Below are 23,264 nucleotides of genomic sequence, written 5' to 3' on the forward strand. Positions count from 1 at the left end.
GCACACTCACACAGCATCCTTTCCCCCTCAAATGGCAAATGTTTCAGTCTCCCTTCCCCCAGTCCACACTTGTAGTGATTTTCATTTCTCGAAGACATCTGCTTCCCCACAGAGTTTGGTTGAAAATATCAAAGGGTTGAGCAAACAGTTGAGAGGGGGTCTGGGAGGCAGACAGACAATGGTCGCTGTATAGTCTGAAGAAACCACACTGACAATGCTGCATCATCTCGGTGGGACGCCAAGTCCTTCTCTCTCTTCCTTTGGCTGAAGGAATATTTTATTATTCCATTCATATTGCAGCATCTTCCCCTGAAAGCCAGCACTCTTTCTTGCATTTATGTAATTGAGAGAGCTTTGCTTCTGAATGTACTTTGGAGTGTCGCACTTTTTCCAAAATAGGCCCAGGAGTGTGGAGAGTCAATGTTGGATTTAAACACCAACAGTGTGAATTAATATTTTGTGATCCCCCCCTCTTTATTCACGTGCAGGGTGAGTGTTTGAAAGAAGATGAATGCAAAATAAAACCTGGGGGATTCTCACCTGTTCAAACCATTGCTTGACTCACAGCAAATGTCAGCCCAGTGGGACAGACAGGGAGAGCTGGGAAACCTAACAGCAGCAGCAGACTACAAAGAATTATTACCAAGATTTCACAGAGCCCCAAATGAGATGATTGTTTAATCAAGCAATAGCTGTGCGCATTTGCTTTTATACCTACTATGTATACCTCTCATAAATTTGTCACAGCTGGAATTTCTTTCAAGTCTGCTATCTGAACCAGGAAAGAAACATCTGAATTTGTTCACACCATTTCAAAAGACTTTTCACTTTAACTTTAGGAGTAAATAAAAGAAATTGCTTTGTACTATTCTGATTGTAGGATTGTTTACTTATCAAACACTAACCAACTTTGATTGTAAATATTTATTTATTAATACTTAAAAATTCCATTAGTGCTTGAAACAACTAAATTTTCTCCTCCCTTTGCTAAATAATTAAATTATTTGCAATAATTTGACTTTACTACAGCTTGACAATCAGGCCAAACATTTTTCATCTGACATTTGGAATAGAGAGACGAAACGGAGGCAAGAATCATCTATTTAAACCCTGGTTAACATTCTTTATTTATATCAGCCTTCCCAAGGAAATCTGAAGGTTTGTTGGCTGATAACCCACTCTTTTCACCTACCTTTCCCACTTATTTGCTGTTCCAGGAAACTTTACAGAGTGCTTCTCCAGACGTGCATCATGTTTATACCCTCTGATGTGGAAGTAGACATGGTTTTCGGTTTGCACTCAGCTATCACTGTCCAAACAGACTGATGTACATGTGAATTGTGAGGAGAAATATGCTCTATTTTAGCTCTATGTTAGAAAAACTGAAAGTGAACACTTTTATTCTTAGAATATGAAAGAAAAAAACTCATTGTGGAAACAATTCTCGCTTTCTATATTAAGCCTATATTTAAGACATCATGTCAAGGGTATAGGAATAGTTTTTTCTAACCATAAGGAATTACATCTTATTAAGTATGGGAACTATGTTCTGGGATTTGAATTTTATGATCTGAAGCTTTTCTTGCTTATGCTTTTATCCAAAATGAATGCAATACTTTTGGACACATTTTACCCCTGTGTTAGAAAAACTGAAGATAAATTATTTTGTTCTTGATCCAGATCACCTGTCTGAAGGGGAAAGGAAAAAAAAAAGGAAGAAACTTTATTTTCTTTGCTTTCTTTTCTCCCCTGTACCCATTTAGGTAAAAAACCCTCATAATTTATGGGTGGTATAAAAAATACACTGAAGAAAGGTTTCCAGGAGTACTTTCCAAGGGATCGTCCTTTAATGCTGAAAGCAAGAACACAAAAGTGGGGAAGGGAAAGGAGATGGGAGGGAAAGCGAAAAAGAGGGTTTTTTAAAAAAACAAGATTGTAATAAAACTTTCAAAATCTGTTTTAAACCAAGTAAGCACAATTTAGGTGTTAATAGATGAGAGTTTTTAAAGGGAAAGAAGTGCCTCTGCTCTGTCTGAGGCCGCACTGGGAATACTGAAAACGATGCTTACTGGGGAGAAGGGGGGGGGGGGAACAAACAAACAAACAAACGAACAAACAAAAAAAACCAAAAAAAGCCATAAACGGGGGGGGGGGATTTTTTTTTCCTCTTTTTTCCTCTTTTTTGGTATTTTTCGCCGTCAGAGGAGCTGGAGTGCCGCTGTTGGGATCCTGCCCAGCCCAGCCGCGAGTGGCGCGGCCCAACGCGGCTGCCCCGTTGCCGAGCGACCGCCGCGGGGCCGCCGTGAGGGCAGGGCCGGGCCGGGCCGGGCCGAGCCGCGGGGCTCCGGGTGGGCTAACAGAGAAAACCGGGCTGTGCCGGGGCTCCGGGTGGGCTGACAGAGAAAACCGGGCTGTGCCGGGGCTCCGGGAGGGCTGACAGTGAAAACCGGGCTGTGCCGGGGCTCTCTCGGGCTGGGGGCTGTGGCAGCGGCAGGTACGGGCTGTGCACAGCCATGCCTTTTCCAGCCTCTCGCAGCTGTAATGGCTTTGAACCACGGCCTTCGGTACGGTGAGGTGTGCGAGGAGCTCCGAGACGCAATAAGGGATTAGAAAGCCCCAGCGCTGGCAAGGAGAAGGGTGATACCTGGTCTGAGGGCGTTTGGGGTGAGTTTTGCCATGGGCTCCCAGAGTTTCACACTTCTACTCACACACACACGCACACAGTCTTGAAAGACACAGATGGAAAATTTAAGGACATCAGGTATTCCGTCATTCCAGGACCTTAAGGATTTGTCCTGTATTAGCCCTTTGAGCAACACGCAGTGTGTTATTGAAGTTGTTGAGCCATGATGGCACCGTCACTGTAAATTACTGAAAAGGTTATACCAGGAATCCTTTGAGGAGACTTGTGTCTGCCTACACCTTTTCCAACCTTGCGTTCCTGAGGCGGAATGCTGAGGAGAAGGGGGGTGGCAGTGGTGTAAATTAAAGTTGAAGAACACAAGTGGAAAAAATGTAAACTTTATCCTTATGTTTAGAAATTTTTTTGCAGTGTTTTTTGTTTGAGTTTGGTCTTGCTACATCAGAAGGAATTTACTGTTGTGCACAATAATGCAGCCCCTCTTGCAGGTTTTCTGTTGTGAGTGGAAAATTTGTGCTTGGTGTTATTGAGTGGAAAATATTATGAAGGCCAGGGTCCTAGCAGCACATTATTTTAAGCTTCTTGCTTATTTATTATTTAGTACTGTACAAAACCATAAATCAAAACAGCACTTTATGAGCTTGAAGCACCTCTCAAGTTGTGCTTGAAAGATCTAAAGCAGACTGGAAAATCAAACAAATACCAGAGATGAGACCATAAAATGTAATGGGGGAGGTGGAGTAATGATTCCACTTCGAAACTGTTGAGTGCTGCCTGCTTGAGGGCTGAAAATCCCAGCATGGCTTTTGAATTCAGTATTTGTTCCAAAAGTATTGTGGCTTTGTCTCCATGCAGTTCTTCAGTTCACACAAGAGCCAAGGGCTCTGTGTGCTCTGTTTATGAAGATAGTTTCTGGTGGATGGTTCGTGCCTGGTGTCTTTATTATGTAAAATTTGCACTTGTCATTAGAGAAGTTTATGTTCTGATAACTCTTCATACTTAACACAGGATCTGTAATGCCTGTGGCTTTCTGTGTTTACCGTTATCTTCCCTGAACAAATGACCCAGATGATGCTATCCAAACGAAATGTTCAAATACCAGATTTCTTATCCCTCATATTAATATTTAAAATTAAAAGTTAATCTGCAAGTTAACAGCTCAAACACCCAGGAGAGATTGAAGGAACATGTCTGCAGAAATCAGTTCAGATAGTGGAATTAACAGAACCTACTCCCTTCCTCTCTGATGGGAGACATGAAGGAAGACAGAGATATTATATACAGACCTGAAAGGCAAATGTCCCCAGCAAGCCTTAGAACAGATGTCCCCCAAAAGGCCTTGCAGTGGGAGCAAGGTTTCCTGGAATCCTTCTCTCCTTGTACACAGAGTCATCTATTTCAGCAGGGGAAAAAGTAGCTCCCTCTCCTAAATGTTTTTAGGCAGTTTTAGGCAACAGATAGTGCCAGTGTGAAAGAAGATATATTGATCATTATATTGTTTTCATTTGACCACAGGCACTGAGGAATTTTAGTGCCGTTGAGAGCCTGCTTCTGTCCTAACATGGACCTGGTTCAGTCGGCCTCCCCAGACATCACAGTCATTCGGGGCTCCTTGAAGAAAGTTCCCAGTGTCCTGAGCAGCCTCGTGGAGGAACCTAAGAAAAGACCTGCTGTCCCCCATCACCTGCTGGAATCAAGTAAGTTCCTGCTCTCTGACTGTTCCCAATCTTGTGGCAATTCTAGGACACACTTGGTTATTTTTTTTTTTTGCAACTCCCATCCTGTTGCTTAAATTGCAGCTTCCTGAGAGCCTAAATCGTGGGAGGGGTAGTCAGGAAAGAAGCAGTGGCTATGCTGATCCTGGCTGGCCCTAAAGTTTTGGGTGGCTTGTTGAAGCCATGATGCCAAGAGATGAACTGGTGGCAGGATCATGGATCTGCTGGGGTAGTGGATGGTGCCATAACTCTCCCTTTATAAATTTATGCCTGCTTAAAAGAAGAAATAATGTCTTTTTTTTTTTTTTCCTTGATAATAAATCAGTATAGAATAACTAGACTGCTTCAATGCAAGTACCACTCATGTGTGTTTCTGGTCTTTTTTTCTCCCTGTTTTGTGATCTGTAGAGATTTATTCAGAGGGTCAGAGGAGCAGGGTTGTGCAGCCTGAGCCTGCTGTGTTACACTATGGAGGGTATGAAATTGGAAAACATCATCAACAGATGCTGGTAAGTTCTGGAGCAGGGGTCCCCTTGGGGCTCGTAAACGGACAGCAGAATCTGAGTTGACTCCTTGTGGTCATGAGGCCTTTGCCCTGTGGAGTGCTCTTAAAAGCAGCACTTAAATTCAGTGTTCCTGTGGTAACAAAGAGATGAGTACCAGGCTGTAAGCATCACCCTCCTTTATACTCCCTGTTTCCCATGTCTGCATCAGTGTTTGTGATATGTGACTTGCACATCATGAATAGAGGATTTGGGCTTTAACTCCACAAGAGACTTGCTTTCAAAATGTCCTTGGACTGTCACTGTGTCTGCAAACATGTTTACTGGTGGGAAAGTTTTGAAAGCACCTCTGATCTTTTGCCAAGAAAAATTTATTCTGAGAAAGGAAATTCAGTGCATAGATTTGATTGCCTTTCCTTGTGAATGGTTTGGGTATTTCCTTTTCTAATCTCTGCTTTCCCTTTGTGTGCCTTTGTTATTCATGTTTTAAGTGTATTGAGACGGAGGTTGGTAGTTATATTGGACTAGGTTCTCTGAATGTAGTGAAAGTAAACAAGTGCAGGAGGCTTTGCAGGCTGAACTATCACTGTCCAAAGTCTGTTGGTTATACACCAAAACAGAACTATGAAGTACTATGTAATTCTTCTTGGTTCAGATGTCCCTAAAAGTGATCAATAAATTGTTTGTTGCAAATAAAATATTTGTTCCTTTTGCATATAAGCAAAACAGCATTAGAATTTGATTCAGCATTTGATTCAATAGTGGCATCTTTCTAGCAAAACTAACTGTTACTCCCTGGTTAAAAATTGGGACTTGTTTCCAAAGAATAAAAATGCAGGATGTAAGTTTTGCATAGTTTTATTTTAAATTCAGAGCATATTTAGAATTGTTTCTGCTAAAGTAAAAATTATTACTTCTTGCTATGGAGGGTTTTACAAAAAGTATAGTTGGTATTCTTAACTGACCTCTTATATTGTAAAGTGTCTTGTGGTTTTTGTTTCCTTTTGTTCTGCAGAAGCTGATAAATATTTCTACCAATGCAGTAAACCTTCACATAATACCACCCCAGACGATGTATTTTCAGATCAAATACAACAAAGCAGTAAGTGCCAGAAAGTCCTCACTCTGCTCTTTGCATGCAGCACAGGTTTTGTGCCATATAAGCAGCTTTTACATGGCTTCTCTCTTGTTTTGGGTCATTTTCTAGCACCGGCTTGTTCCTGGTTTGTCCCTTGTGGTCACTGTTGATTTTTGCCCTGATGAATGGAGGTATTACTATGACTGCATCCGAATTCACTGTGAGGTGAGCATTCATTGCAAAACATAGTTAGAGTTGTAATGGAATAAAACAAATATTAGAGCATAATGATAAAGGTATAGTTAATCCTCTAGAGACACATTGATTGATTCCCAGTGAGTCTTGATTGGAGTATTTAACTTCAAGCATTAAAAATTTTTCTCTGCAAACATCCCAGAGCAGTAGGCAAGATTATATGACTTATTCTGCTTTTCTTTGCCAGTAGATCAGTCTTTGTGCCACATTGATGTAATGACTTAGCTGAACAGCTCAGAGGAGCTCTAGAAAGCTGCATAAAATATGGAAAGACAGAAAGATACTGAAAGCAGGTAGAATATTAATGTTCTGAGGCACAACACAATGATAATTTTGATGTTTTATGCCCACTTACTGGCCAACTATTAGAGAAACTTTTTATTTCCATAACAGGCTGAGAAAGTTGGGGCTGTTCAGCCTGGGGAAGAGAAGGTTACATGAAGACCTCATAGCAGCCTTCCAGTATCTGAAAGGGACCACAAGGAAGCTGGAGAGGGACTTCTTCATCAGGAACTGTAGTGATAGAACAAGGAGTAATGGGTACAAATGGAAAGGCAGGAAATTTAGGTTAGCTATTGGGAAGAAATTCTTTATTATGAGAGTGATGAGACCTTGGAACAGTTGCCCAGGAGGGCTGTGGATGCCCCAAGCCTGGCAGTATTCAAGGCCAGGTTGGATAAGGCCTTGGTCAGCCCAGTCTATTGTGAGGTGTCCCTGCCAATGGCAGGGGGTGTTGGGACTGGATGATCCTTAATGTTCCTTCCAACCCATAACATTATATGATTCTATGATTTGCTAATTGTAAGATTTAAATATTTGCACTTGTTTGGTTTTTGTTTGTTTGTTTGCAGGGAGATGATACCTTACTTATTCCCATGCATGCTTACCCTACAGTGAATGTTGTAGAATTTCCATCATTTATAAATCTGTCTGATGTATCAATTGGTGAGAGGTGAGTTAAGGGCAGACATTTGTCTACATTTTGCAAGACATGCCCAAACCCATTTTCCTCTATTCATACAACATAATGTTGAAAGCCTTAAGAAACTCAACTACCACCTGGACTGCAAAATAATTCTGTATATGAACAGTTTCAGGTGCACATTCACCATAACATAAATGCTGTGCAAGCTAAACATATATGAAGATGGGGCTGGTTATTTTTGCTTCTTGTATTTAAAACTATTTAATGAGCTAGGCTTCATTTTACTTTGTCTATTGCATGTATACAGCACTGACTGTTCTCATGAACTAATCTGTAAGAGTTGTTAATAGGAGCTGAGAAGGGAAAAAGGAGAAGGCAGATTCTGTTTTTTAAGGCCTAGTTGTGCAGTATATTTGCTATATTATTATAATTATGGTGGTTTCTGAAAATTAGGCCCCAGCACCATTATTTCTAAAGTGGTTAAAGTTCAGTCATTCTGATGTGTTGGAGTTTTCAACACTTTCTTTTCTCATTGTCTTTCACATGGAGGGCCATGGGAAAAGGCTGATTTCTGGTTCTGTACTCATTGTTGCTCCAGTTTGCATTGTTTGTACTTGCTAAATATTACAGTCTGTAAGAATTTGAGGATGGGCATACATAACCTTTAAAAAGTAATTTTAAAAATTTTTTTCCATAATCAAATTATGTATGGGTAGGAGAAAATAATGTCCAGCATTCAAATCAAGAATTAACTCTTATTTCCTGGGGGGATGAAAGATCTGAAATATTTTGCTATTTTGGAACAGGGAGAAATTATGATTTTTACATTAATAAGTAACATACCCCTCTGAATGCAGGTAAATTAGTGCATGGTGTGTATAATACAATTTCCCAGCTTGTAAGTGATGAACAACTGTACTTTGATTAACATGATTTTTCCTTTCTCTGTTTTCAGTAAGGAGTATGTTATCCCACTGCAGTGCAGCTGTCCCATAGATTTTGAATTCCACATTGATATTATTCAGCCTCACAGAGCCTTCACTGTCCAGCCGACATTTGGTAGACTTCTTTAAAATTCTAAATTTTAAATCAGTATTTATTAAGTGTAGTTACTTTGACAGTGTATTCAGTGCTGTACAGAAAAAAACCTTTTCCTCAGGCAAAGCTTTTGAGGGTAAATGCTGCCAGTCATTTTCAGTCTCGTGGCGAATAGCCATCTTAGCTGTAAGTTTCTTTAGGCAATGCCCACCTTTGACAAAATATATGTTCCAAATGGTCCATGCAGCTTTTATTTTCCCAGAAGAATATATCTGAAATAGGGTCATCCCAGTAAAACTTAAGTCAGAAATTTTGGTAGCCTGAAACTATGGCTGAAGGCCATCTGAAAAGCACTAAAAAGTTTCAGCTCCTACTCAAAGCCATTGTGCTCAGAGTAATCATAGTATCATAGAGTCACTTAGGTTGGGAAAAGCCCTGAATGTTTAGGGATCTGAATGGTGATTAAAGTGTTTGAGAAAATAATGGAATAAGTAGTAAGGAAATAATGTCAAGCAGAGACAGGTAATGCATCAAATCCAGATGAGTCCCCTAGCTTGGAAAAGCTCAGAGGAATTTGTTTATAAATGCTTTGCCCATGAAAGCAGAAAGTGCCAAAGACTTAAGACTAGCTGATGCAAGTGCAGAATTTCTACATATAAACAGGCAGTCATTTTCACAGCAGTATGAAATTTTATAGCCCTACTATCAAAGCTCTCTGCTATTGCAAAATATCTTCTATTATCTGGCAGCAAGACATAGTTTTTGGAAGATACTTTGAGACCAGAAAGATTTTCCATGCCTACTGCCATCCATTCAAACAATTAAGTTGTTTTAAAAAAGTAGCCCAGAATGAGTTCCAGTACACTTAGGTGGGCTCATGTTATATGGACTCTTACTGTTTTTTCCTCTAATCACAGGAATCATTCCAGCCAATGGAAAAGTCAAAGTAACTGTGAAGTATTCCCCACTGGAGTATGGAACAGCACAAATGGCAATGCAGTTACAGATTTCAGAGTTTCACTCAAAACCCTATGTGTGTGTATTCACAGGAACATCAATACCACATGTGGCTCTGATGTATGTGTGGCTGGCTGGTCTTGGAGTGGTTTTGCCCAGTTCTAAAATATACTAATGTAATAGGATTTCATTCCATTTAGCTATGATCTTTTTAAGCATTGGTTTCTTTAGAGGCTTACAATGCACTGAAGTAATTCTACTGTTGATACATGTACCTGCTTTTTTACACTGTTTCATTAGAACATCCTTAATCTACATTAAATAAAAAAAAAAAACAAAATAAATATAATGAGAAGTTACATATCCTTAAAGAAATGTGAGCGTCCTCAGCTTCTATCCTTCCCACTTGTTATTCTTATTGTTGAGGCCTTGCAAGATGCAGGGGGCTTTGAGCCTTTTGGACTGTACTTAATTTTTTTGTGAAAAAATTAGACTCATATGTCATTTAGAGAATGCTTATGAAAGGAGTATGTGTCCTTCTGACATCTAGAAAAGAACATATTGATGAACAACAAAGTCATCCAGAGAAAAAAGCTGTGTCTGGAAAACCTGTGTTGTGGAGAAGGGACCGGTTCAGCCAACTACAGTCAAAGCCCGTTCAAAAACTAAAGGTGTGAAAAGATAATAATTACAAGTACTTTTCTGGGCTGGAAATCTTCCATGTTTCTGTTTCTTCCTATTAATTTATGTCTCATAGGAAATTGAATACCAGAACCTCAGATTCCCCACAGACTTGTCAAATCCGTATGCTGTAGCTACTGTTTTGATTCAGGAACCAGGCAAATTGAAGTTAAAGGACGTAAAAGAAGGTAAAGTAATTAAGCAGCATAAACTTGATCTTAGCATTATTTGTAGCTCTGATGAGGAGCTTGGCTTCAGAACTGCTGATGTGATGTGACTGTTGTTTCTGTGAGAACTCTCTCCTTAGCTTTATGTATTAATACATAAAGCTAAGGAGAGAGTTCTCACAGAAACAACAGTTATCTTAATGGATGTTTTCCACAATTAAAAATCCAATCTAGACTGAAGTGTGATATGGCTTTCTGATGTTCCTGCAGCCCTGTCCCAAGGCAAAGAAGGAAAAAAAACAAGGCAGATGAAGGATGCTATATTTCAACTAAAAGTCAAACAAAATGTTCAGGAAGAGGAAGCAAATCATCTAAAGCGGTAAGTGCTAGTAAACCATGTTAATTAACCATGTTAGCAAGACTGGGATTTTTTTAACCAAGGCCTTTATGAATTATATATACAATGTCCACTAGTGCAGAATGCTGCCATTTTGTGTCTCAATACGTTTGGTTTAAGCCTTAATTACTGATGTTTTATTTATTTTTTTTCTCTCCTGCTTAAAAGCGGACTCAGTAGCTTCCATAGTAGTACCCAATGAGGACTTTGATTGCCTTATTGTTCCATTCAAAAAGAAAGCTGCTGAAAACCTGGTTTGCCTAACCTCGTTCTCAGGCATCTCATCTTGTGCCCTTAAGGCCAAAGGAAGATTTTGTCATGGCTGTCAATAAATTGAGGGTAAAATGAATAATGGAGTAAGAGCAGAATTACACTTGGAAGTGTTCAAAAAACATGTAGATGTAGTGCTGATAGATGTGGACATAGTTTAGTGAAGTGTTAGGCAGTGTTAGGTTAATGGCTGGACTCAAAGATTTCAGAGGATTTTTCCAGCCTTAATGATTTCTTTATTCCATTGTACATCAACTGGTGCAAAGCAGATCACAGTTGGATCTTGAGGCACATGATGGTTTCATTTGAAATCCACAGATCATCTCATATGAAAGTCATGGACACCTAGGCACCTCAGGAAGAGGGGAGTAAGTCTGCTTGCCTTTGAATAAAGCAAACTGTGCATTAAGTAAAGCATTTTTCTTGTCTCCACTGTAAATGCAGGCAAGTTCATAAGGGAAGTGATCCAATCTCTGCAGAGCTTAAAAAAGAGATTATTGAAAGCCGACAAAGGGAAGAAGAGCAGTACAGGGTTAGTCTGTGATGGTTTTTTCTGTTAATTTAAAAATCACGCTTATACTTTCATATTATGCAGTGCACTGTGAATGTCTCAAGCTCTCTACATATTCAGTTTTTCTTCATTAATTAATGCAAACCTGTACTAGTTGTGCTTGTAACTGCAGTCATATCTTTATTGTGCCTGTGCATCACTGTTTCAGGGGTGTTTTTGTCTTGAAGGTAGACAGAGAAAAGGGTAAGGTATTATGAGAAATGTAACAATATTTGCCCAAGTGAGCAGATTTGCACCCATGTTTCATTAGGACAGAGATTTGATTGAAAGTCAGACCTGAAAAGACATTATTTTACTTTGTTTGACTTGCTTAAGGGTTGCAATAATCACACCCTAAAAGGGAATGAAGTATGTGTTTCGTTAAACACCTCCAGAGTGTTGCATTGTGAGTTTCCCTGATTGTAATGGAGGAAATAATTCACTGGATGCTTTGTGCTAATGTGATTTTTCTTTAAATTAGCTCCAAAGAGGAGATCCTATCATAGAACAGGAGTTTCAGAGGAGTGAAGTAGAAGTTTCCTCCAGACGTGTAACCCGGCATGTTAACCAGGTTTGTTCATGTGTTTTTAGAGCCTGCTATATGCATGCTAAATTATCACCTCCCAAGTTAACAAATAGCCATAGATGTTTGACACTGAATACTTTTCCTCCTGATATTGCTGTTTCTGTGTCAGTGCCTTATTTCCCATTTTACTTTTAGGTAGGGCAAGCACCATGTTACGTGCACAGCTCATCTTCTAATCTGATCTGAGAGTCAAGTGGAAATCTGCAGGCCTAATCTAAGATTTATATTGCTTGTTTCTGAAAGATCTCTGAGGAGCTTTCTCATGCCTCATTGTAAGGTTAAGCATATCACAAGATTTCCAACTTTTACCTGCAGGTCAGATTGACAGGAACCTCTCTGGTACTTAGATTTTTTTGCCTTTCTCTTTGGCGTCTTTCACTCTTCTTTGGGTATGTGCCATTATTGGAGAAAGGATACTGGCTTTGCTGGGTGCCTGATTTGAGTCCTTACAGCTGTGTCAACTTCATGTCTGTACAAGATAAAGTGTGTTTTTGTTAGAGCCCCTGTCCATTGTCTTTGCTGTCCAACTGCCCATGGAGTGCACTGCAGTCCTGGTCTGTGTTGGTCATTGGTGTGGATGCAGACCATGCCACACTATCTCTGCATTCCACCTACTCCATCTGCAAATACTTGGTGATTACCTCCCACTAAGCCCTGCTGTGAAGGTTTCTGGTTAAATGCCAATGCTGCAAATATTTTCACTGGACCAATTTCAATATTTAGAAGTAACATATGGATTCAGGTCAAAGTGTGACTTGGGATGGAGAAAAGTTCTACCTTATCTAGTTGTAAAAAGGACTGTCCTTTCTCTTTTCTGTTTCCTTTTTTAAAAATACACTGTGCAGCAACCAAGTGTCCATCCCACATTCGACTTGCTCCATAATGACCCTTGGGACAGCAGAAAGAGGATGTTCAGGAAATTCCAGCAAGCAGCATACAAGGTAAAGTGAACAACCAGAATGCAGTATGCGGGCATGACACCTGTGAGACAGCACAAAAGAACATGCAACCAGCATGGGAGGACTGTTCACAGCTAGCTAGGGATTTGGTGATTTGATAAATATGCCCCTACCTCACCAGGAGGTACTTACTCCAGGTTCTGGAGTAAGTTTTGTATTCAATTCATTTTCATATTGCAATTAAAACTAAACAAATGCAGATAAATTCAGATTTTTTTTTTTAAAGTAGAAAATACTTCTGTACAAAAAAGATTTGAAAATGCATATAGAGTAGAGTACTGCATCCTGTTTTGGGCCCCAAGTACAATAAAGAATTTAACAAGCTGGAGTGAGTTCCATGTAAAACCACCAAGATGTTCAGGGCTTAGAGCATTTACTCAGTAAGGAGACACTTAATCTGGAGAGGGAAAGTAGAGGGAGAAGACAGTGCCTCCCAGCTCCTCTGAGGTTACTGATGATGGAGGATCTTTGCAATAGTGCATGATGGGAACGTGGGAAACAACAGGTAGAAATTCAAATAAGGGAGGTAAAGACCTGGAAACTAAAGACTAATCAGTAAAATCACTTATTTAATTTGGTTTAAATATTGTCTTGCATCAGCACTGCTCTTTCCTCAGTAAATCTTAATGGAACAAGCAAGATGGAAATGTTCTGCTCTTCTAGCATCCGGTTTGGATATTCTTCAATCTGCTCATAATACTGAGGTCTTGAAATTAAATGCTCTTTTTTATTGTACAAATAAAGAGGTGACCAAATGGCCCCATCTGGTATTAAAACTGAGGATTCTTCTTTTTTACCCTCTTCTTTTTTACCCTGCCCTGTGTTTTTGCCCCAGGGTATGGGCAAAAACACAGGGCAGGTTGCTGTTTACTCTCCTCATTTTCAGAGCCACAAGTATTCATATGGCCCTGGTTAACTGACTGTATATGCCAGTAAACACCTAGCAAAAGACCTAGCAAAAAAAAAAAAAATTATTAACCTGTAAGACTAAATAAAAAAATGTAACTGTATTTATTGTGTAATGTCATTATAGAGTTGAGATCCATTCTACATCTTTGCTTCCCACTTTCTCTGAACAGAAAACTATATTAAAAATTCTCAAATAGAAATGTCTGAGTGAGCTCTGGAGAATAAATACAGGTGTAACATATACAGTATTTCTATGGCTGTAAATCTTAGGATGTTTGACTTAAATTTAAAAATAATTTTCTCAGATTTTGGTTCAGATTCGTCTAAAACGTTTATTGCTTCTGTTACGTGAACTGCCCAGGGAGACCAGAGGTCTGGAGGAAGGTTCTGGGTCTGGTAAGGATTAAAAGAACAAGTTGATACTTTTGGCCATGGGCTATGATAATTCAGGTTGTGCTGCATTGTGTCAGGTGCATTACATATAAACATAAAGACAGAGTCCTTATAAAGGAGTGTTCCAGAGAGAAATAGAAGTGTGACAAGGTAGAGGCATAGAGTGGATTGGATGGCCTTTAAAGGCCATCCAGTCCAACCTCCCTGCAAGAAGCAGGGACATCTTCAATGAGAGCAGATTGCTCAGAGCCCTGTCCAGCCCGACCTTAAATGTTTTCAGGGATGGGACATCCACCACCTCTTTGGACAACTTGTTCCAGTGTTTTACCATCCTTGTTGCAAAAAATTTCTTCCTTACATCTAGTCTGAAACTGCCTTATTTTAGGTCAAAACTGTTACCTCTTGTCCTATGGCAACAGGCACTGCTAAAAGGTGGAAATGGCTGTAGTCAAGATACATCTATTTTCCATATACATTATTTACCATGGTTAAAAAATGTGATTAACGACTCTTAGGAATCTTGCATTTTTTCTACTCAATAACAGGGCAGAAGCTGTGGATACTCCATCACTGGAACTGTTCAAGGCCAGGCTGGGTGGGGCTTTGGGCAACCTGATGTGGTGATAGATGTCTCTGCTCCTGGCAGAAGGGTTGGACAAGGTGGTCTTTAAAGGTCCCTTCTAACCCAAACCATTCTGTGGTTCTGTGTGTAGGCCTGAGGAGCAATGAAAGGACAGATGGGACTGTGTGAGAGACAGGGAGATGAACAGATCAGGTGGAGCCCAAGAGGTGAGAGTCACAGGATGAGAGCAGCTTACTTCAGGGGGGATGGAAGGGGGAAAGACACCTCAATGTGATGAAGGCAAGAGGTCTGAACTCAGTGAAATGAGACAGTAGGAACCATGGCACACATTGCCAGGCAGCCAGTACTGGGTTGAGTTTTTGTCCTCATTGTTTTCTTATTGAAGTGTTTTTAATCAGTTGGGGTTTTTTACATGGGAATGAAAGTGCTGGTCTGGAAAAGTGACTTGTTATTTAACATCATAGAAGAAAACTGGCTTTGGATGGGAGTCACTGTTGGGTAAATGGGAGACAGAAGAATTTGAGTCTCCTATTTCCCACTCCCCTGTAGACACACACAATTTGACAGCTCCTGAGACAGACTGTTCCATATTAGGTCTTTTCCTGCTTCTGCAATAGGGATATTTAATTCCCAGGATGCAGGAGATGCAGAAATGCTGCAAATAGAAGGTGTAATGACATTTAGTGTAAGAGAGGCCTCTGACTTGTCTCAGCCTTGCTGTGAGCCATGCTGGAAGAAGAGGGCTGTGATGTCTTTTTAGGAAAGGGGAAATTAAATCTGTCTGCTATTCAAGGTATTGTGCTCATATTTTATAGATGTGACATTTAAAGTCTTTAGGAAGTATTACTTTACTTTTTGTATTTAAATTTCTAGACATCCTGGTTTAGGAAAATGTTAAATACATTTTGTGGCTTGATTCTATTTCTGAAACAGTGTATTAAGATATATTACAAAATTTTAATATTTGGTTTCCACTCATGACAGAAAGCAGGAGTTTCAGCAAAGCAGAGAAGAATGAAGAACATAAGGACTTTTCTTCCAGAATCTCTGAAGATGATATATTGCCTTTTGAATTCCCCTTTTACAGGTCCCATGAACTACACAATTATTTGGTAGGTACAGTGACTCAGATATTAGTCAGCACTCTGGAATTTTTAGAATAGAATTTTGTTGAAGACATTGGCCCTAGGGCTGATAGTACTTTTATTAAAATTTCACAGTGTAACTGGTGTTCCAGGGTTCTGGCAAATTAATTCAGGACCTCAGATTTACTAAGGGTTCTGCTGAAAACAGTAAAATTTTTTTTTTCATTCTCTTAATTGCATCCTAGAATTGTGAGCAATCCATTAATGCTCAGAGTTAGTTAACATCTATTTTTCAGAAGCAAAGAAAAAATAACTGAAATGCTGGAGTCCAAGAAAGAACAACAGAAATATCAAACTGTAACAAGTAAATATTTGCATAATTATTTCCATATGTTTTCAATTAGCTGTGTTAATGGATTGCTGCCAATACAAAACAAAATGCCCACCATATTGCTTGTTTTAAATATTGTTCTGTTTCAGGCACCTGATGCTCTTGGCCCTGTTCCTATTGAATCTGTAGACGTGAAAGTTGAAAACATTCTTCCTTTTTATGACTTGAAGGTGAGTCAGTACAGCTCCCTCATGTTTCTCTTTCCTGTGCAGTTAAATGGCCTCTGCACAGCCCAGTAAAAATGTTGCTTTAATAAGGCTGTATGATTAGCATGCTTTTATTAAAACCAAAGCTCACCAGTTTCCATAAGTAACCAACTTACTAATATGTAGGCAGCAATATTCCCTTCTCTCCAGACAGAGATGAATCACCTCAGCTGAAATTATTGTATTTCAAAGATCAAAGTCCTGTTGAAGTATGGCTTCTCAAAGTTTTGGTTATGTACCATGTCCTGGGAGAGTGCTCCAAGTGTCTTTTACCATGGAGATGTGATGCATCCATGATAAAGCCAGATGTTCCACTCCATTTATGAGTTAACTAGAAGTGATTATTGTCACTTTCTGCAGCACATCTTTTTTCTTTGCACTTAGGTTCCTCAGTATTGCAAGATTATGAAGTATCAGCCCTTTTGTACACACTATGCAGCTACAAGTTACCAACCTGTAAAACTTTCCCGACCACTGAGACAGGGAGCCCAGGTAACAAAGTCACTCCCAACCCCACATTTCCACAATTATTTGATTAATTTTGCACTAACTTTTTATACTTTTTATATTTACTACACTCTAAAAATCTTTGATGTCTGTGTTTTTCAAGGATGAATTGATTCAAGTAACTCCTCCTCCTGAGGAGCAGCTCTCCCAGAGGAGAGATTTTGACAAAGAAGCAGCAGAAGGAGATATCAGCCTGTTAAGCCTGGTTCCTCCCCAAACTTTAGTCCACCCAAGGGAGAGCAACCCACTTCGCATTTTTGTGAGTAGGAGTTGGCTTCCATAAAGAACCTAAGAAAGGAGCAGAAGTGTGCTTATTTAATCAGAAGCCTGATGTGGAATTTGTGGGCAGTTTTCTTACTCAGATTGGTTTTAAAGCTATCCAGAGTGAGAGTAATCCTTCATGGTGCAAGCTCTGATATATAGGAGTTACAGAGTTCATCCCACTGAGAGGGACACCATTTCAGTTTAGAGTGGGTTTTGATCAGTTCAGGAGAGGGGTGATAAGACAAAATTGCAGTGAAAGCAGAGAACTGGAGACTCTTTCAGTCTGACACTCCACAAATCATCAATGATCACAGGATTTCTGGGAGCACCATGGAATCCCTCCCTTCTTCTCCATTTGTTTCCCCATTTGGATGTTAGAAGAAAGGCCATGATCTTGGCATCTCAGTCCATCTGTAACCTCACATTTTTGCCCAGGTAGGTAGGATAGGTGCAGTCTTTTCCTGCTGTTCAGCTAGGTGACTACAGATCTGCCTAATCTTTGGGTAAAGAGAAAAGTGAAGTCAAACTCTGCTCACATTGCATCCTGCTTACAGTTTCTAAGAGTTCTCACAGCATCCCAAACCACATTCCTAAGCTGTTAGGCACAGAGATTCAAAAAATCACTGCCTCTTGCATGGGAGGGTTTTCTGTTACTGTTGTCATGTAGATTGTGCTACAGCTGCAGGAGGTATTTCCCCCAGTGCAGCCCAGCCTGGAGCTCTGGAGGTGCCTCTGAGCAGGCAGAGACAGCTGTAGGGCTCAGTGCAGGGCTGTGCATGGGCACAGGCAGATCTCCCACCCAGCATGGCACTGTGCCTGCTGTGGGTGGCTCTGGCTCCCAGCCCTGCCCACTGTGCTGGCCTGGTGACCTTGGCATAACATCTCTGATACACACTCATCCTCCTCACACACAGCCAGGACTCCAGTGGATGTGCTGATGAGATCCTCTGTGCATCTCTTTCATCCCTTTGTCACAGCAGTGTGAGAGCCAGGCACAGCTTGATCCCACACTACCCAGCACTGGGCTTTGTCCAGAAACAGATGCTAATGCAGGGAAATGGATGGTAAAATGTGAAGCCATGTGTGCTGTGGCTTCCACCATAGCAAGTCCATTTTCCCTTCTTAGATTCTGAACTATTCAGAGAAGCAGCAATGTATTTCAGAATAATTAGGCAATAGTTTTTTCTTCCAGACTTGGAGATAACAGCTAAATTGCTGTATTTTAGACAGTTGGGAGCATGAATAAATCAGACAACACTGTAGGATGAGGGGAAGATACTGAAAGTGAAGGATCATACCAAACAGAGCAGTCTGAGTAAGACAAAGCTGTGAATCTGGGGAGACTACATTAGTTGTAAGAACTGAAAGTTCATTAATTAGATTTGTTATGGTACTCAGAGCAATTTATTAAAATAATCTCTTCATTGTTTTTAGAACCCCATTCCAGGATTAGTTCCATTTTTACTTCCTTTGGCCTATTGTGAATCAGATATTGAATATCATCTTTGTCCTCATCCAAAATATGCTGTTACCAAGGAATGTCCCAGAGGATCCAGTATTCCAGTCACACAGAAGAAATTTCTGGATCACACGGTATGTTCTTTTGAGTTTATTGTATGAGTACCTGTCTTGGGTATGTTCTTCCTGAGAACTTGCTCTAAGGAATCAAAATGGAAGATGGAGTCATTCTAGATAGAAAATATTTTCAAATATAAATTATGTATGCACCTAAATAGTCAGTACATGGGCCAGAATAACTAATTCTGCTTAGGCTTTATCCATGTCTCTTACTTATGCCTTTGTGTTTCTTTGCTCTTTCTATGTGTTCACTGTTGTATTTTCATGTCCTTACAGTGATGGAAGGATCTTGGAAATATATTCAGCTCCCCAGATTCAATTCTCAGCCAAGATGCTCTGTCCTGCAAGCCTCTCTCCCTACAGCATTATGTATTAGAGGTCTGATTGTGTATCACTTGTCATTTCAGGAAGTGATTTGTGGAGTAATGGAATGGAGAAAATTCTCACCAGTGGAGTATTCCACTTTTTCTAACACTTTGACAAATACAGTACATAGGTAAGAAAGAATTTGAAAACACAAATCCTCTGTTGAAAGAGGATTTGAAAGAATTTGAAAGAATTTGAAAACACAAATCTCTTTGAAAGAATTTGAAAACACAAATCCTAGTTTCTGCTGCCCATAGCTATATTGATGTCACTAGTCCCACAAGTGAAAGTGGGCCTAAAGTGGAATTAATTGCTGCTCAGAAATCCAAAACCAACAGGAAATAAACTCCTACTGAACTCCCAGAAGGGTGGATTAAGAGCAATATCATTAAAAGAAATGCCTATCCCAGGAAGGAGAATTCCAGTCTGGGCTTTCTATAACATCTCTCCTGAAAGTTTGTTGACTCAGTCCTGGAAGACCTCAGGAGGTACAAACTCTGTCTGTCTGTAAAACCTTTAACTTACGGACACTTGCACCCAGTGGTTGCCAACATCTCTCAGGCTCACATTCTCTCATAGCGCAGCAGTTTCTGGTGCAGCCAGATCTTCCACAAATATTTAAAAGTACATCATCTTCATTGTAACTGCAACTGCTGTGAAGCTTCAAAATATGAAAATACCATTAGTATTAATACATTAAACTAATACAATTTCCATCACAGGGATCCTTACAGTTCAGATTTGCTTCCAGCAGATCTCCCACCAGTGCTGAGTGACTTACCTGAGAGAGACAGGGAGAACATAATTGACCAGTAAGTTTCTCCTCTATTCTGTACATGCTGTTATTGACTGTGTCTAAACCACTTGTATGGATGTGTCAAAACCTGTCCCAGGAGATCCTCAAAGGCAAAGGCACAAAGTCTCTTTTGCATAAAACATACTTTTGTTCTTGTTGGCTAAAAAAACACTTTCAAAAGGACAAAGGCAAATTGTTCATCATGTTATTAATTTTAGTGCAACAGATGAAGCTGAGTTCAGCATGATTCTTACTCCAGAGATGGTGAAAGCTGAATTTCCACAGGTTGAGGGGGCACTCTCAGAAGAATATGAAGGACAATCAATAAAAATAGAAAGGTAGGTGTATTTTGAAATAACAAGAGAGAAATGGAATCTAAAGTCAAGCATCAGAAGTTTTCTCAGAATTGCATAGAGAGTCATACTGAGAATGCAGACCTCGTACTTTGAGCAAATTTGTACTGCAAATTCAGTCTCTGGATTTTACTTCAGAAAGCATTGGCTTGGATCTCTGACTATGGTTATATCAGCATGATCTAACACTCAAGGCAGTTTGCTTGCTTTCTCAGAGATGTTCAACATTCTTGGACCAGTGACTTTTGCTTTTCATTGACCCTTTTGGTTAGATATTTATGCATGCTGGCAGAGAAAAGGGCCATTAGAATTTCCCCTTGGCATAGTGCTTTTTTCTCTGGCTTTTCTTAGGAGTGTTTCATGTTTGTTCTGCTCAAACTTCACACTCCCCCAGCTCACATCACAGCAGGCAGTGTGGGTGATGCAGAGCAATACAGGTAAAAGAGCTGAGTTCTAACCTTGGAGCAAGTGAATTCATTTCTGCCCAACAGTTATCCCCTCTTTAAAGTTGCCATGATGTGGCTTAGATACCAGGATGTTCAAGATAACCTCAAACTTTCAGAGCTATCAAGACATTTGAATGTCTGCTTTACTTTAGCACAGAAAGAATTTGCTGTAAAGATATAGATGTGTTGCACTCTGTGCTGGTTTTTACATTTTATGACACTGATTGTCAGAACATGGGGATTTGGGACAGCTTGAGTAACTAAAGAGCGATCTTTTTCTCCCACAGTGATATAGGGCTGGATAGTGCTTTCCCTGGGTAAGTCATTTTATAACCTTCTTGCTTTCTTAAATCTTAGATGTTCGCAGAAAAAAAAAATTAAAATAATTTTCAATATTAGACAACTCTGGGTGTTGATATTTACTTGTTGAAATCTTCCCTATTATTTTGGGTTTGTAAAGAGGGAAGCAAAAATTTCTTAGCAAACAATGAAGGCCCAATCCTTTATGTTGTCACTGAAAGGTTCTTTGTTGTTGTTGAGGGGTTGGTGTTTCACTGGGTGATTGCTTCTCTACTGCAGTTTTGTCCTTAAGGCAAACCAGGTTTTCCTGTGGCTGCCCTTGTTCTGGCAATCACAGCATGTGTCCCTACATGGATAAAATGTAATAATCAGTTTGTGTTACCTGTCAGATGGTTAACTTTTCTGACTGGCCAAGCCAAGAGTTAAGTGTTCTTTCTACAGTTTCAGCATCTTTTCAGTTTTGCATCAGTAATGGATTACCCTGTGTTCATTATGAGAAAAGAAATCTCGAGTGCCTCTTTCTTTGGATTTTGAAGATATTCCTAAGTATTTTCCCTGATTATTATAAATACAAATGATGCTTTAAATTTCTTGCAGAGACCAACAAAATGGTCCAGATGGACATTTTCAACTCCAGAACAGTGAGATGGGAGAGAAAATTCAAAAACATCTGGAGACATTGAAGCTGAAAGCACTTAATAAAACCCTTATTCTGGGATAAAAATAATTTTACAAAGTTCATGGCCTGGCCCTGCTTATCCTGTTAATGTATGAGGCCTCTCCTGTCCCAGCTACATTTACTTTTGTTCAGTGAGGTCAGCAACTTCATATGCAAAGAGAAGAGAACCACCAGTAATGCCACCTCTGTCAAGGACTCTCACTGTCCTCACTACCCCAAACACAATAATTACTCCAGTGAGAAACCTCATCCTTGGACCTGGTTATTTTGTTGTGGTGTGAAGGACCAGAAAACCTTAATACCACCATGTAAATAGTTTGGTAATTAGTTTACAGCCCACAGTTTTCAAATAAAATGTGACAAGACCTCATGATGAAAATTTTCTGATTTTGTTTTTTTAGTTATGACCTGTCCTTGAATTTTTGCAGGTAAGTTGCTAAATCTCAGACTTGACAGTAAGCCATATATTTGATATTTGTAAGGAAAAGGAAGCCTTGAACACCATTACTGTCTGCAAAGACAATGTCCAAACAAGTCTCATTAGCTGTTCAGGGATTTAATTCAGTGCACGGGTCTTGGCAAAGGCATGCATGGGTTGAGTGAATGAACGGCAGAGCCTCATGAGAAACCTGTAAAGATCTGGGTGTATTTCCTAGGAAAGGAGATTTCTCAGCATATCGTCTTGCAGCTGAGATGTCTCCTACTTTCTTGTCAGCAAGCTGGACTTCAGACAAAATTGTTTTTATCCATAGTGAATTGATTGCTCATTTTACAGAGTGGTCCAGGCTGTTTGTGCTGAAAAGCACAAATCTTCTGTGCTAAAAGGCATGGAAATTGCAGCAATACCCACTACATTCCAAGGAGCCAAGCTTCTTTCCAGGCATACTTAAAGCACCTAGGAAGTGAAGCTTATTTCAGAGAGTGATCAGTGTGGACAAGCTGTAAAAAGCCCAGGCAGGTAGAAAATGGGAAAGCAGGATGAAAAAGCTGTAGATTAGCCTGTATTATACTAGCTACAAACGATCTCTGCTCACTTCAAAGGAATAAAAAGCTGTTAAGTTTCTGCTAACTGTCTAATTGACAAGGGATTGTTCAGAATGCAGGTCTGGATATCTGCAGATTTCTCTAACTGCAAACAACTGCCTGAACTTGTACACATTGCTTTTTTTCTTCTAGGAGTTCTGAGGGAAGCAGTTGATCTTTTAAGAGATGAGCTAAGAGTTGAGTATGTCTTTTAACGTGACCATGACAAAAGCATTATCAGAGTTTACAGTGAAAGCATTCACAGTTCATAATTCACTGCTTAGGTAAATCAAATAGATAATTCTTTGGAACTGTTATCTATCAGCTAAATATCTAGTCTAGTAAAAAGTGTCCCGGAACAACGGCGATTAAATAAAGTTAATCTCTTTTTCTTACAGCAGTATCACCCTGCCTCCCTTCTCCAGAACAGTTCCCTGGTCATCCCAATGGAAGTTAATCATGCTCCTCCATTGTCCAGCGAAAGACACCGACCTTTCAAAGAAATCAACTCCCTTTCTGAGAAGTCATCCTCCTTTCTATGTTTTCAGGTTTTTAGGGGCCAGGTTTCAGTGTTCAGAGAAGGTAAGAAAATCCATTACCTCGCACTAAAATCTTAAAATCCTAAAATTCAAAGGGACTGATGGCAATGTGCTGATGTCTGTG

At 39.9% G+C, this 23,264-nt stretch overlaps 1 protein-coding gene across 3 annotated transcripts in view; it reads left to right on the forward strand.

The window, feature by feature from the left end:
* The window catches only part of CFAP221 (cilia and flagella associated protein 221), a 55,010-nt gene that overhangs the window by 22,861 nt on the left and 8,885 nt on the right, over positions 1 to 23,264 (forward strand). The window contains exons 1-26 of one of the 3 annotated variants that reach the window (XM_074547954.1): positions 2,278 to 2,664; positions 4,157 to 4,338; positions 4,765 to 4,865; positions 5,875 to 5,961; positions 6,067 to 6,162; positions 7,044 to 7,144; positions 8,073 to 8,176; positions 9,073 to 9,232; positions 9,663 to 9,783; positions 9,870 to 9,981; positions 10,231 to 10,339; positions 11,072 to 11,159; positions 11,659 to 11,748; positions 12,609 to 12,704; positions 13,937 to 14,027; positions 15,592 to 15,719; positions 16,173 to 16,253; positions 16,674 to 16,781; positions 16,900 to 17,055; positions 18,495 to 18,653; positions 19,046 to 19,134; positions 19,727 to 19,816; positions 20,019 to 20,138; positions 20,887 to 20,916; positions 21,497 to 22,885; positions 23,000 to 23,183. In XM_074547954.1, coding sequence (XP_074404055.1) covers positions 4,203 to 4,338; positions 4,765 to 4,865; positions 5,875 to 5,961; positions 6,067 to 6,162; positions 7,044 to 7,144; positions 8,073 to 8,176; positions 9,073 to 9,232; positions 9,663 to 9,783; positions 9,870 to 9,981; positions 10,231 to 10,339; positions 11,072 to 11,159; positions 11,659 to 11,748; positions 12,609 to 12,704; positions 13,937 to 14,027; positions 15,592 to 15,719; positions 16,173 to 16,253; positions 16,674 to 16,781; positions 16,900 to 17,055; positions 18,495 to 18,653; positions 19,046 to 19,134; positions 19,727 to 19,816; positions 20,019 to 20,138; positions 20,887 to 20,916; positions 21,497 to 21,620 — 2,577 coding nt within the window. In that variant the 5' untranslated portion in view covers positions 2,278 to 2,664; positions 4,157 to 4,202 and the 3' untranslated portion in view covers positions 21,621 to 22,885; positions 23,000 to 23,183. Of the gene's footprint in view, positions 1 to 2,277; positions 2,665 to 4,156; positions 4,339 to 4,764; positions 4,866 to 5,874; positions 5,962 to 6,066; positions 6,163 to 7,043; positions 7,145 to 8,072; positions 8,177 to 9,072; positions 9,233 to 9,662; positions 9,784 to 9,869; positions 9,982 to 10,230; positions 10,340 to 11,071; positions 11,160 to 11,658; positions 11,749 to 12,608; positions 12,705 to 13,936; positions 14,028 to 15,591; positions 15,720 to 16,172; positions 16,254 to 16,673; positions 16,782 to 16,899; positions 17,056 to 18,494; positions 18,654 to 19,045; positions 19,135 to 19,726; positions 19,817 to 20,018; positions 20,139 to 20,886; positions 20,917 to 21,496; positions 22,886 to 22,999; positions 23,184 to 23,264 lie in introns of those variants that run through there. The other 2 variants (XM_074547955.1, XM_074547956.1) reach the window with 2 other exon arrangements.

The sequence above is a fragment of the Zonotrichia albicollis genome, chromosome 10 (genome assembly GCF_047830755.1).
Source record: "Zonotrichia albicollis isolate bZonAlb1 chromosome 10, bZonAlb1.hap1, whole genome shotgun sequence".
Classification (NCBI taxonomy): domain Eukaryota; kingdom Metazoa; phylum Chordata; class Aves; order Passeriformes; family Passerellidae; genus Zonotrichia; species Zonotrichia albicollis.